The sequence below is a fragment of the Vidua chalybeata genome, chromosome 16 (genome assembly GCF_026979565.1).
Source record: "Vidua chalybeata isolate OUT-0048 chromosome 16, bVidCha1 merged haplotype, whole genome shotgun sequence".
Classification (NCBI taxonomy): Eukaryota; Metazoa; Chordata; class Aves; order Passeriformes; family Viduidae; genus Vidua; species Vidua chalybeata.
Window position 1 is genome coordinate 7,583,310 of NC_071545.1, and position 14,829 is coordinate 7,598,138.

A 14,829-nucleotide genomic window follows, 5' to 3' on the forward strand; every position below is an offset into this window, starting at 1 on the left:
CTCTTTTTTTTTTGGGTTGACCATTAAGGGGAGTGTTTAGTGATTTTTCTATGAGCTTTCACTATAATTTTTGCTTTTTTCCTATGCATGCCTCTAGATAGCACCTAGGTCTTACACTGGGGAATTCAGTTTTCTTCCTTGGCTGAGAAGGAGATAGAAAAATTCAGCTGTTGAGGAACAATTTCTACAGAAACAAAACAAAACAATTCTTTTGTGTCTGGTACAGAATGTCTCTTTTTTAAAAGTTCTGCCTCTCATTTTCTTGCAGAGCCTCTGAGGCTTGCCAGGGCACACTGGATGGGAGGGCTCTGCATGCGCTGCTCCCCTCGGTGCAGATGTGCTCAGAGAGGTGACTCATGCTGTCACCTCACTGGAGCATGGGGTGGCAATGACAGTGCTCAGGGCACTCTCCCCTGGTAGCTGGACCACAGAAACATGTAATGGGGCTGAGTCACTGTGCCAGGGCACTGCAGGCTCCCTGACCCACTTATTTTCCTGTCATTTTGTGCCGTGTTTAGAAAATCTTCTGTTCCCGCTGTTTATTCATTATGAGGTTTGGTTTTTTTTGTTGTTTCTTTCTGGCAAACAGAAAGTCTGCTTGTAGGTTGTGATGATATAGCTTGAAATACCATGAGAGAAAAGAGAAATATGTGCTTGTGTGATATCTCCAAGCATGCAGAGGGGTTCTGCAATAAGCCATCAAGAAAGAGAAAAGCAGAAGTGCAGACAGCGTGTCAGGAATGCACAACAGCACACTGAGAATCCATCCCTAGTTCACTACTATTGCAATTACTCCAGGAATGGATCTGGGCTCCTAACGAGAGAAATGTTTTATCATTCTCATAACTCATGTGTTTAGGATTCCTGGGCAGACACTTAAAGCTCAGCTCTGGAGGGAAAATTGCTGTATTGTAACTGCTGTTTGCTTCACTGATCTTTTTTCTACAAGGTGAAAAGTGTTTTCACAGGGACTGGAAGGAATGTACCATCTCTTCCAGAGAAGAGAGAGAACCTCTCTAGGTTAAGGGACCCAAAGAATTTTTTCTCTTCTACTCTGCAGATTGCTGCTTTCCTTAACATTTCCAAAAGCACTTTTTACTTCCTAAAGAGGTCTGACAGTAATACCAAGATGCTCTCAGTCCAACCCTGCTGACCATCCAGCTTCCAAATGAGAAATACACTGGGATTTTTTTTTTTTTTTCTTTTTCAGAAGCAGCATTGACTTCTTCTGGGACTCTTGTAACTACTCACATCCAACATCCAGAGCATAAGGGGGAAAAGAAAGGAAGATTCATAGTGCCAGTACAGATTGAATGGCCTTCCAAGAGATTTCCTTTCCAGGAGTTCCTCTTCTTCCCTTTCCTTCAAGGGCAACAAGGCAACTCTTGCCCAGGGCAGCACCTGTTGCCCTGCATTCAGTATTATTTGCTAGCAGATGTGGGATGTGCTTTACAATTTCAAGGAAACTGCTTTCATTAAGTCAGATAGATGAAGCTTTGGCATGGTCCCATATGTCCTTCAGCCCTCCCTTTCATCATTTAACCTTTTTTTAATTACTTTTTTCTAATCAGCACTGTGGAGTGGATGAAACACAAAGGCTGTTTGACACAGATGGGAGGAAAGATGTTCCATGTGCTTAAGGGGATTGGTGCAGATGGTAGGTTCAGTTTTTGTCCATCAGCACAATGCACCAGCCTGCAGAACTGGGGCTCTGGAGAGGTCATCTGACTTACGATTTTTGGAACTCGTGGTCACAGAGCTGTTACAGACCTAAAGTGCTTTGGCCATGGATTTACTTCTCTGCTGTGTGTTACAAGGCAGGAACAAAGTTTAGGTCTCAGGAAGAGATGCTGAGAATGAATGTGGAGTATCAGCTACAGGCTCTGCAGTCATGCTAAAAACCAGCCCAAATTATGGGGAGAAATTGCAGCTAAAGCTGCAACATGTGGCCAGTACCTTAGCCACAAGTTAGGCACAGGGACTACTGAACATGAATGATCTTGCTCCCTTGGAATATACTGCTGATGGTCTTTTAAATTCCTGAAAACCCCCAGAGAAGAGCAGTGCCATTAGCTTTTTGGAGTTCCTTAGTGAGGGCAGGGAGCCAAAGTGATATAGTAAAGCATTTTAATTAGTGTATTTCAGAGCTTCTCAGAATGAAGCCAAGTCTTCTGAATCAGAAAAAAAAAAATCCTCTCTCTGTCCATCACAGAGATCTCTTTTGTAGAAACTCACTGTTCTCTTTACTAGTTGAGAGTGTGGCCTGATATCATTTGAATACAGCAGTTCAATATTGAACATTTCTTGCCAAGAAACTCATCTTTGTTAGACATGGTCATCTCAGTCAAATGTACAAACATGACACCCAAAGTGCATGAGCACTGAACTGATAAGGAGCTGTGAGGCTTGCTCATATCCCAGCACATTTTGAATACTGACTCTCCTGGGAGGACAGCGTTTAAGATTAATTGATAAAAGTAATTCCAGTACCATTAAGTGTGATGGATCTCAAGAGTAAAGCAGGCTTTGCTTGGGATGAGAGTGAGTAATATGGGGAGCCTAAGTAAGAATATTCATCAGTAAAAACATCTCTGCCTCCAAGTGCCCTAAACACACAGAGCAAAGGACCACGCTCTAGTCCTGAGGCAAACATGCTGATCTTCCCAATAAAACCAAGTCTTACAAGACAGATGGGCAGTGAAAGAACAGATCCCAGTGGAAGTGACAGGGGTACACAAAGAAGGAAGAGAGGTCAGCAATAAAGATTATTAGGAGAGGTATTTCACAGTCATATTTTGGGAGGAGAGGGGTAAAAAGGCAGCAGGAATAGCTGTCACAGCACAGTGAAAGTAGCAGAACAGGCAAGATGGAGTTAACCCAAGCAGCAAATAACAGGAGGATCAACATGTTTTACTAACAAGAGCAAAGCAGCTGAAGGACAGCTCCCTGCAGAGACCTGCATTCCTTGCAGAGGCGGCAAGGAGAGTAAAAGCTCTTGGGTTGTGATTAAAGTCTTATTTGTGCCAGAAACACCTACTTTTTCCATTCCTCACTTAATTCAATAATTTGGCTGCATTGTCCTTTGGGGGCTCTCTCTCACATACACACACCCCCTCAGCCTTCCTCTCCTGAAATGCCACGGTGACAGCCCTTGCTCTGGTGGCACTTCAGCTGCCTCCAGGTGCTCAGGCAGCAGCCAGTGCACCCCTCAGCACAGCACTGTGAGAAACAGAGCACAGAGATCCGTGGGCAAGGAGAGTGTTGGTGAGATCCAAGCTGAGAATGTACAATTAATCACACAGGCTGGGTTTTGTGCTCTTCAGGGGTTGATCTCAAAATGAAAGCCCCAGATGCTGCCCTTGGAGCCAACACCTGAGCCTTGGCTGCCACTGTGGCTGAGGCACTGGAATAAAAGCTGTGCCAGGAAGCTAATGCTGAAGGCTGCTGCCTTCCAGGGGAATGATTCAGCGTGGCAGCTCTCAGGAGAAGCAGCAATTTCAATGAGAACTGAAGGTGCAGTTTCTGCTAATGTTACTTTTTTTTTTATTTTATTTTATTTAAGCTGTCTTCTGTCTTAACATTAATGGACTTTCTGCACATATCAAGGATTTGAAGCATTAAACATCAACCATGGAGGACATTCACCCAAGGCACAAAACCTCAACACCAGATAAATGCCAAATTATGTCAGTTTCCAGTTCTCTGGTGTTAGAACTGAATTATTAGTAGGGTCACAAAGAAAGCTGGCAGTAGAATATGAACCTTGCCCTGCCTGTGCCAAATAATCTATCACCCTCTGCTGCCCCTTCCCAGGCTCTCTGCTGTTCTTGCTCTTTCCCTAGAGAAAGCTCTTGCTGCAGTAAGTGCAATATGGCACACCTGTCTTTTCCCAGGACCATTATGGATACAGGTGCCCACTCCAGAAGGTTCTCTGATGTTCAAGAAAGTAAAAGGCATCTGAAATTATCCACAGTGACAGGTATGAACCTACACACAAATTAGAGCTAGTAAGACAAGTAATCAAGGGCTCACTGGACATTCAGTATTGAACACCCTTTGCTTTCTGTTCAACTTGGTGAGCCAAGAGAGTCAGGATCCCCTTTCAGGCTGACAGGTCCCAGGCAAGGCCAGGGTCATGCACTCAGGTGAGATCTGGCCAATCCCATCAACACAGAGTGGAGTTTGCATGTCTGACCATGCTTTTTCTGTTTCTGCAGGATGGATGACATCCAGCTGTGCAAAGACATTATGAACCTTAAGCAGGAGCTGCAGAGTTTGGTAGCAATCCCAGGTAATGGCTGTCTCCACCCAGTATTAGGATAACACCTGTGCTCCTGACACCATCCCCACCCATGCATCACCCACCCATGCCCCAACAATCAGAATCTCCTCCCCACAAGGTGGAGTTTCATATCTCTTTCCTCTAGTCCTCATTTTTAATTCCCATTTTCTTGCCCATCTCTAATCTCTGTCTCTAAATTTCTTTTCATGCTGCATTTCACTGCTCCCATGGCAGCAGCCCTGCAAATATCACTCAAACAAGGAGCACATTCCTTATTTCTTGCACTCCCTTGGCAATCTCAAGGGAACCAAGTGGCACAGAGATTGTCAGGTAGAAAAGACAAGTGCTGAGATGCTAGAGATAGAAGAGGGAGAGGAGAAGGATTTATAACCAGCACTGTGAGTGTGATTGATTTTTTCCTTGCTACACCAATCCATTATCACACCTGTAGTTAAATCTACCTTCTAGGATTAAGAAGAACAGGTTTCCACAAAAAGCAAGGCCCACAACTCTGTTTTGTGTTTTGCAACAAATCTCTGCAAATTCACTGTTTGAAGGAGGGACAGAGTTGTGGGCAGTTCTGCAGTCCTTGGCTCAGAACTCCAGCTGCCGTCAGTGAGGAATTCCACTTCACTACAGCTTTGCCATTTTAGATGATCCACAACAGCCTTACTCTTTTTTTTCAAGGAAAAAATAGACAGATCCTGCAAAACACTCAGCAACTGCAGCAGGCCACTTACACCACATATTACTGCACAGCCTCCAGCACCCTGCAGAAATAATTTGCTTAACTGCTCCCACTTAACTATTAAGTCCAAGTTTTGACCATCCTTTGGTTGTCCTAATTTTTCCTCCTCACATTTTATTGTGCAACTTTGAAGGACAACTTTGTCCTCAGAAAGGAGGAAGAAGGGGATTTGTGACACAGGAAAGAGATCTACTCTGAAACCACTCACTTTTAGCTGTGTAAAAACTTTGCCACATTTTGTACCTAACAGAAATAGATTAATAATATTTCTTTTTCTTTCCTTATACTTCTTAGTAGAGTTCACATTTAAAATTTTTGATAATAACACTGTTGGTTCATTATTTGTTCAAATGGAAAGGATTACAAATCCTGGAAACTGTGTGTGAATGATGCCCCTTGCCTCACTTTTCTGATCTGCAAACTTTCCTGTCCAGACTTTGAACTAACAGATAGGGTTAATCAGCTTTCATTCTTTTGGTGTTTCTGCTGTTTGGGTTTTTTTTTTTATCTTTCAGAAATTATTTTCCAGTCTCAAGGCCTCAAGCAGAGACCCACAGACAGCAGTTTCTCTTTAGAATTTCACAAATCTCAGCAAACTTAAGAATCCAAGAGGTGACGTTCCAGCAGCAGCATCTCCAGGCAGGGTCACAAGAGCTTGGTCTTAACAAAGACAAAGCAGCTGCTGGCACTGACTAAGTGCTGACACAGCATGTGCCTCACCTAGAAAAACACTTTCCAGGAATGGATTCATTCACAGGATCTCTACCACAATTTTCCTGTAAGAATACAGATTTGTATAGAGAACAGCTCTTTGGTTTCAGTAGACACAGTTTAGCCAGTTTCAGTAGATGTGGTATCAATCTTTTAGTGCACAGAATATGCAGTATTTTGCCACATATATTAATATTTTTAGCAGACAGTTTCCTGAAGGATATAATAGGAGAGCTATAATTTAGGAAAAAGATAGATTGAAAGGAAGTAGGAAGTAGCTTCTGTCTTCAGAAGTGAGAAGAGTCCTTGCTCCTTAGCCATAACAGACAAAGCAAGAAAAAGCTGCGACTTCTAAGCATTCTTTTTTTAAAATCTGTACTAAAATCAATTGTTTTCAAGTGTCTGATTAATTTAGCTATTTAAGGTGTCTTATAACTTAAATCAGCAGACATAACACAGCTCAGATGCATCAGACTGCAGGCAGCTCACTGTTCCTCCCCCAGCTCTCACCGTACTGAACTGTGCAGGTCTCTGAACACAGTTCTACTGCCCAAACACCAAAATCTTGATTTAATACCAAGTGTCTTCATAGCTGATCAAAATTTTAAGCTTCTCAGGGAAATACATGAGCTTGGATTTACCTCTGGCTTTCTCATCTCTGCTGAACTTGCAAGGTTTGATGAGCTCTGTCTTAAATACATTTGCTTTATAGCCTGAAACGACAGCTCTGTAATCCCTAACATTTATGACTTTTAGTTTGTGACAGGCACATCTTTCATGCCACAAAAATTGTTGTTTATAGACAACCTAGCCATTCTAGACTGGCCAATTAACAAGGACATATATTAATTACTCAGATCTGTGCAGTGCAGGGAAAATAAAATTGCATTTATTTTTCTATGTTTTACAATTGATGCTATTTGTGGGGATTTGCAGCTCACCTGCCTTGTCAGAGTAGAAAAAAAAAAAGTGTTGTTTTCAACAGCCAAAGCTGTCTTGAAACACAGAGTTCCTTTCGGTGTGATCTCCTTTCCCCTGAGGTCAAATGGAGTTTGTACATTGGATTTTAACAAAGCATCTTGAACTATTTTCTTGCCAAAGCTCTTAAAAAATTCCAAGCAATGTCTTGCAGAGTCACTGAGTATTAAAAGCAGGCTTAGCAAACCCCTCAGAGCCTTCAGATCATTAAGCTGATCAGAGTCAACAGCAGCAAGTGAGGAGAGCAAAGAGGCAGTGACCCAGCTTGCTGGGGTTTTGGTGACTCAGTCTGGAAAACCATTGACTTCAATCAGAGCTGATTCTCAGACATCTGCAGCGTCCTACACCACCCCCTCACGCTCCCCAGAGTCCAAAGTAATACACTCTTCTCTCTCTTTTTGACCAGAAAAAGAAAAAACAAAGATGGAGAAGCAAAGAGAGGATGAACTGATTCAGAAGATTCATCGACTGGTACAAAAAAGAGATTTTCTTGTCGATGATGCAGAGGTGGAGAGATTACGGTAAGAACCAAGAGCAACTGAACTTACTTAGTGACATTCCACAAGCCTAATAATACAATAGATTAAGTGACAAAATTTAAATCAACATTAATGGGAGAGAACTGGTCCTTCAAAACAACTTACCAAGTTAAAAGCCTCCTCTTCTTTCCATAGAAAAACATTAAAATGAGATTACTCTAATTCTGTGGCTCTTTATCCCATTAATGATTCAGTCATCTCATGAATAACAGTGAGCTTTGGTCTCTTATTTTCCTACCAGAAACAGTCTGGGTATTTACCATTTAAAAGAAAAGTATTTATGCTGCTACCAGGGAATTCTCTTAGGATAAAAAGTAGACATGAAATGGAATTCTACAAGGGGCATATTTGTAGACATCTAAAATCCTTTTTTAATTATTCATGTTGTCAGGTTGATTACTACTATTCCCATCTTGTCATAGCAAAACAACCCAAATAACAAAAAACCCCAAACCAACTAAAAAGCACTCAGCAGTACAGCCCTACCTAAGACATGAGAGGTTCTGCAGGGTTTCATCTCTGTATTAGCACAAAGTTGCCAAGAAAGTTGTAGGCTTCCTTAAAAGTTCACTTCCAGCACCCAAATCCAATCTTTTATTTGAGATCAACACTCTACAGAGAGTCAGTTTTGCTCTTACTCCCCCCTCTTTCAGCAGTAAAGACTCAATCCATTTATCCAAAATGACAATATCTCCTCCAACACACTGGAATTCTAAGCAAGCAAAGAGAGGATTTGGCAAAGCTTTTGCCAGTCCTGCAGCTGATCAAAGAGAGCTGGCCAGACAAGGAGCTGACAAGGAGCCTGAGCTAGAACTGAACCCAGAGCTCGCACTGAGCCCTGTGTGCAAATTGCAAAAGCCTCAGCAGCAGTTGCAATTTAGGCAAATATTTTGATTTTTAGTTAGTGGCAAAATTGTTTCTAAAAATAGCAAAGGAATTAATTGTTTACTAGTGACTTGATCCTAGCTGTTCTAGCTTTTGCTGTCCCATTTACAGAGAAAACTGTCATTCCTTTAACATTTCTTTTCCTTCTTTCCACCAGGGAAAAAGAAGAAGACCGAGAGATGGCCGAGTTCCTTCGCACCAAGTTAAAACCCATCGACAAAGCAACACAGTCTCCTACCAGTGAGTTCCTAATCATTAAGAAAAAAACAAGAGCAAAAGGAGGAACTCCAAAGACAACTGATTATAAGAGCATTTTCACAGGGCAGCCTCTGGCAAAAGCTAGGTGAAGCTAGCTAGATCACCTAGAACCAACTCAGGGTGTCAGCAACTGCTGGCCACTTAGACTTCAGATACCAAAATACCCCTTAAAACTGAATTTCAGTCACCTATGGCCACTTCAGAATTGCTCTGCATGTTTTAAATATGCAAAGTATATTTGTATACACAGTGCCACAAACTGCTTTTCTAAGCAGTTAGATTTTTAATAATAATTTTCCTATCTATTTCTGCAAAAATAATGGGAAAAAACCTCTCCAGGTCGTTGCTGGCATATCTGAAACCAAGTTCACCTGTTTTATTGCAGTCAAGATGGAAACTAGAGGAAAGACTGCAAACTTCCACAGCTGACCCAAATTTCTTACGTATTCCCATCAGAAATAGGCTTTTGAATCACCCCAACCCAAATCACTTGTAGGCAGAATGGAAACACACTGGTTTCTGAGAGACAAAGTGGATTTCATGATGCCTCAGAAGCTTTTAGCTGCAACTTTCAAACAGAACAGTCACAGCCACAGCAGGAGCTCTAGAAGTTCACAAATTGCTTTTGCCCTGACCCAAGAGGGGCTCTCAGGCAGAGTCAAGTGAGAGCAGTGCCCTCTTAAAAAAGTCCACCAGCTGAAGAGTTTGTATCAAACATTCTACCATTTTGCACAGATCAAGATCTTGCTCAAGAGTTCCCAGAGGGACTGGAATGACCTTGAAGTTCAAGTACAAGGTTGAGAAGAGACGTTTTAAGATACATCACTAATTATTTATACCCCCATAGTCACAGGGAGCATGACTCATCTCCCTTGTTAGTTTACTTTCTCATTGCTTTTAAATGCAGTTTTAAAGATAAAAATATTCTTTTCACCCTGAAAAATGAAAACCTACTTTTATCTTGTTTTCTTTATTACAACATCCAAGCCAATGAGAGAAGGAATTTGTTCTTCAGCTCCTTTCCTTGTTGGGAGTTAAACAGTGAACTGACCTTGTGAAAGGACCCATTTTCTGACCCCATGGCTGTGAAAAGGGACACCTGCCTTGAACCAGATGCAAGCTTACCCTCCCTTTGAGATGGATGGATTCTTTAGATCCATTTAAAACCCTTCCCTGAAGAGATAAAACTTTCTGAGCAGTTTCAAACCTATCAGCTCAGGTCACCACCTGTGTATTGTGTATTGTTCAAACTGGAGCTGAAAAATTCAGGGTGGGTGGAGAGAGGGTGGGAAAGGTTTGCACCCTTTAAGGCAGAAGTAGGAGGAAAGAGTTTGAGCAGCTCTTGGTTCTAATGGTGTCCTGTTTTGAACATTGCAGGCAGCCCAGCAGAAAAGAAGGCAGAACCTCCTCCAAGCAAGCCCACCATTGCCAAGGCAGGGTTGGCAATTATTAAAGATTGTTGTGGGGCCACACAGTGCAACATCATGTAGAGCCCTGGGCTTCCCACCCTGCTTGTCTTTTCATGGAGTGGAACTGGATGGTGAGGGGAACCACCAGCGTGCTGCTGAGGGAGGCAAGAGCAGCTGGCACAAGTGTAATCTATGGACTGGACAATGGCAGGTTCTTCACTGTTGCATGGATCACTCTACACGCATGCCTAAAAACAAAAGAAATAAGAAATCTATATAGTGGCTGTCCAGGGACCAGAAGAGATCAGCAGTAGAGTCAACAAAAAAACCCCCGTGATAGAGGTGAATGAAAAGGGCTTTTAATCCAGTATGGTGTAAAACAGCAATTTTAATAGGCTATAACTTTAGAAGAATATGTTGTACACTTCTCCCCCCGTGACAAACTGCACTCAAAAATCACCAAATTCTCCTATTTTGGCTACTTTTCAGAACAAAAGCCACAAGTAGCAATGCTATATATAGCACAACTGGTAGAGGAAGCATTTGTAGGATAACTGATGTTGCATACAAAATACCAAACTTGTGTGATGTTCAACTGCTTTGCTGTGGAGTTTCATTTCGAATTCTTCCTAAAGAATGAGATCAGTGACAAGGATGCTGCAAGTAGCTACAGATTTTTATATCCCATATGATATCAGAGTTACTCAAGCCAAATTAATACTGCTTGCACCAGGGGAAATAAATCCCTGGCAAAGCTTTAGCAGAGCACAGCTACAGTAATCTGCAAGTTGATGATGCAGTCCAAGGTTGTGTCACTTCTGTTTTAGATCTCCACGTCTCATGAAGTAAGAGAAATATTCACCCAGGGTTTTGTCCATTTTTACAAGCTACATGCAGCAGGAGATTACACATCACTGAGAGATTGCTGGGAGAAGAACAGAAGACAAAATTTAACAAATATTGAAACCATGCTTAAAAAAACAAGTATTAATTGTATATTTTGTGACCACAAGAAATATAAATTATCCATTAAAAAAAGCATAGGAAGACACAAGACACCCAAGACAAATTGGCCACAAGACAAATATACAAATACAGAAGTAGGTATTTGTGGCAGGAAGATCACATTTTATATAAAATGGGTTTAAAATTAAGGGAAATACAGAAATACTTGTCTGTGTTTCACCATTAAGTGTGTTTCTGGTCTCTATGCAGATTAAGCTTGTGGAATCTAATATCTTTATATTAGCTGTCAGTAGCTGGTTTGTCTGTGTGATGGTATTCCATATAAATGTACTGTGATAGGTGTAAATAGTAAAATAAATGTACATGGATCTAGTGTGACAATCTCAGGCTTAGAAATAACAAAAGATAGCAAAAAGTTCCTAAAATAACATTTTGCAAAAGGAACTTCCATTTTGTGAAGCCAGCTAAGTGAAGTGTGTGCTTATATACCAAGGAACCACAGTATAGGAAAGGAGAAAAAATTAACAGCAGTTACCCCAAAAGGATAAACAGTTATTTTTTTAAAGAGAAAAAGTGTCTTATTAAGTTGTTGAAGGCAATAGACCCCATCTAAAGTAACTCAGACTATCCTTTTACAAATAAAACCTAATCCCTAGCACTGACTGATTTGATGAAAAACACTTGCATTTCCAGAATAATTTTAGTATTGCAGACTCACTTGAGACAAAAAACCGACCTGAGTACCTTAAGTTTTAAGGATCAAAGGAAAATACACAAAAGGTTTCCACTGAGACATGAAGCACTTTAATTACTTTGACCAAAGAGGCAGGAAAGGGAACAAAGGCTGACTCTCATGTATGATGATGATTATTGTATCCTTGTTGAGACACGCAGCACCACATTGAGCTCTGTAGCTGTCACAGTCTGTACCTGTTGGACTCTGCATGGCACCTGTGTACATTTACACAGTTATGGGGAAAACTGCTTTTAGGGGAGAAAATACACATTGGAGGGAAAGACACACCCATTGGCTCCTGAAAAATTCCACAGGTACCCAGTTAAGACAACAGGAATTGTCAGTATCTAAAGGCAAGAGGCAGATGTTCAGTGTCATTAATAAAGGCAAATGGGTATCAGGGAAAAAGCTGTAGTGAAGCACCAAACTTTAAACCTGAGGAGGATCAGCTGTGAATGCCACTAATAAAGGGTCCAGAAGGACTTTGCACATGGTTTTTAAGGCTCGAGGTGACTTCTGCACATGAGTGTTTACCCAGGCTGTGCTGATGATTGGGGTGATCCCTACAGGCTGCACAGGATCCACAGGCACTTGGGAATAAAGTGAAGTGAGTGCAATGTAGGTTTCCATGAAAAAATTTCATCAGCAAGAAACAGACATTCCTGGGAAGCAACATTCATGACCAGGCTACAGAGCAATCTCCTTTAATTAAAAGCAAGAAGAAACACAGCAAGTAGGAATGTGCGATATTCTTACAGTTAAGCACTGGCAGCCAGTGCCCCAAAGGGACTTGAACTCTAGCAGTGTTAATGAGAGTGAACTTCATTTTTCAGAAGTTCTAGCTTGGCTCAGCTGGAAGGTTTTCCGTATGCCAGTTTTTGTTTTTAATTAGCAAAGGCTTAATTTCTGTTTATTTGGGTGGACTTGAAGAGCTTGCCTGCAGTGCACAAGTGGTTCCTTCAGAAGTGTGTCAGTGATGCTGCTTAGCAATAAAGTCCTGGATTTTTAAGACTGTAAGGTCAGATTCTCAACTGTGTTCAACACTGGTTTAGTGTTGCCTATTTAGAACACAGCAGAGCCCTTATGGCTGATGTCAAAGCTAATGGCTGCAATTAAACAAATTAAACTTAGGAAGGAAGTGTAAAAACCAGAATAACCACTGAATATCCCAAGAACAACTAGGGGCTTTTTAACTTCCATGATCCTGTGAGCACAACACATTATACAATCCCCATATATCAGACAAGTATCTTTAGGTGACTACATGGAGTAACTGGCATCATTTCAGAGTTGATTTTCAGGTATCAGTCACTGTCAGCAGAGAGGGACATTGATGGAAGCACCTGATATCTCTTCTGGAAATCCTGGCTATTTATCACTTCAGAAAGAAGGCAAGGCATTGGAAAAGGAAGAGTGTGTGGAAGAATGTGTAAGGTGTGTAAGGTACACACTGGTAACATGACTGTGTTCAGGAAAGGATCTTGGTCTGCTGAGAAAAACAAAAGTGCTGAAGTGCTATTTGTACAAATCACCAATTCCACCAGCAAATGGTTCTCTTGTACCTTCCCCTAGACCTACTGAATCTCTTCCAAGTTAAACATATTTCCAAATAAACTAAGCTGCTGTGTTATACTAAGCCTTTGTTCCTGTTACTGAGGGAGAAGTTGGTAGTGGAGTGGAATGGGATGCACTTCCTGTGCTGCTACACGTCTCAAAAGAATAAGGTTACTACTCTGCACAAAAGGAGTAATGCTGAGGGGTAAGTTTGAGATGCTACTGAAATAAACTATTTTCTCACTGAATAAAGAAAACCCACCCAAAAAGCCACTGTCATCATGCTCCAAGATGACTTTGGAACCTCACTACAGCCCAGAGCCTGCACAGATTAGAGACAGTTCCCAGCCCTACACTGAGAATATGAGTCCCAACTTATCTGAGTATCAGAACTGCCAAGCCAAGAGGGCTGTGGTGTTATTGAAATGAACAAAAAATCCTCCTTCACCCCAGCACAAATGCTACCATTGTTACCAAAACGCATCTTGTTTCATGTGATCTCATCCATCCTGTAAACAGCCAGGCAAGCAGGCTGCTTTCAAACAGGATATCAAAAACATTACCTAAAGGCCAAAACCTCCTCTCCCTTCCATGTGCACACAACACTTCACGTGGGATGCTGAGAACACCTCAGCAGCTGAGCCTGGTGCTGACAGCTTCAGCAGCAACTTGGTCTCACATGAGTAAGGTGTCTCACAGGAGATCCCCCCTCACATTAATTTTGCTTTCTTCTTCCTTACTGAAAGGCAGTTTTCTACAACAACACTTCATGGGAGATTGAAAGAACTGTGGTAAGACAACAAGAGATGTTTAAACTGATACCTAAAAAGTGAATCTCATCAGTTTCAGAGATCAGTGGGTTTTAACAGGCTTGATCACAAAACCAGAGATGACTGCAGCTGGTATCAAGTTTCTTGCAGCCAATTACCTCATCCCAGCTACACCAACAGAAGAATTTGTTGTTTTTCTCCTTCATGACACAGGCAGGATGCAGTTCTTCACTTTTGAATTCAATAACTGAAAGACTGACTTGAAACTTGAGCCGTGGCATGACATACAATAGTGCTTTGACAGCCATGTCAAAACATGCTCAAATAACATCCTGAAGTGACATTTCAGAAATTTCTTGTAAAATGGCATTCTCTATTTAGGTCAATCTGCTTTCTGTAGCATACATATAGCACTACAAGCCACTACATTTTAATAATCACTTGAATTACAATTTTTTTCTGTCTTTATCCACCTAAGTAATACTAAACAAAAATAGTTATATAGGAAGGAATACAGCATTTAAAGTGATGCTTGCTAGGAAAATGCTATTAATAGGAGTAAAACCATAGCTCACCATGCAACTAGTCTGTCCTGTTACATTATGGCAAGCACAATAAGCCATATTAATTTTAGAAAAAAATTAAAGCTATTTCCATCACCACCTTTTTACCAAGTTAAAACAGATGGCTTAACATAAAATGAGAAAAAAAGAAGTGAGAATGTTTGCAGCGCAGAACCAAAGCAGCATTTAAAATTAAACTCATCTTTTGAAGGTAATCACATACCATGTGCTATGAAGGATTTTACACATTCATTTACTTAAAAACATTCACAACTACTGAAAAATGAAACTACAGAGTAGCGATTATAGGGTTTGTGGTGCTGCTCTAGGAAGTTTTTATAAACCACCTGTTCCCTCCTTTCAAAGAGGAATATTCATTATTTCCAAGAGTGTATTTATTACATTGTTTATGAAGAATTTCCCAATACGT

General features: G+C 41.2%; 1 protein-coding gene across 3 annotated transcripts in view; it reads left to right on the forward strand.

Annotated features, from left to right (window-relative positions):
* The window catches only part of BMERB1 (bMERB domain containing 1), a 57,860-nt gene extending 47,577 nt beyond the window's left edge, over nt 1-10,283 (forward strand). For all 3 annotated transcript variants that reach the window (XM_053957827.1, XM_053957823.1, XM_053957826.1), the window contains exons 3-6: nt 4,218-4,291; nt 7,126-7,240; nt 8,301-8,383; nt 9,779-10,283. In XM_053957827.1, coding sequence (XP_053813802.1) covers nt 4,218-4,291; nt 7,126-7,240; nt 8,301-8,383; nt 9,779-9,891 — 385 coding nt within the window. In that variant the 3' untranslated portion in view covers nt 9,892-10,283. The remainder of the gene's footprint in view (nt 1-4,217; nt 4,292-7,125; nt 7,241-8,300; nt 8,384-9,778) is intronic.
* Nucleotides 10,284-14,829: the final 4,546 nt, after the last annotated feature.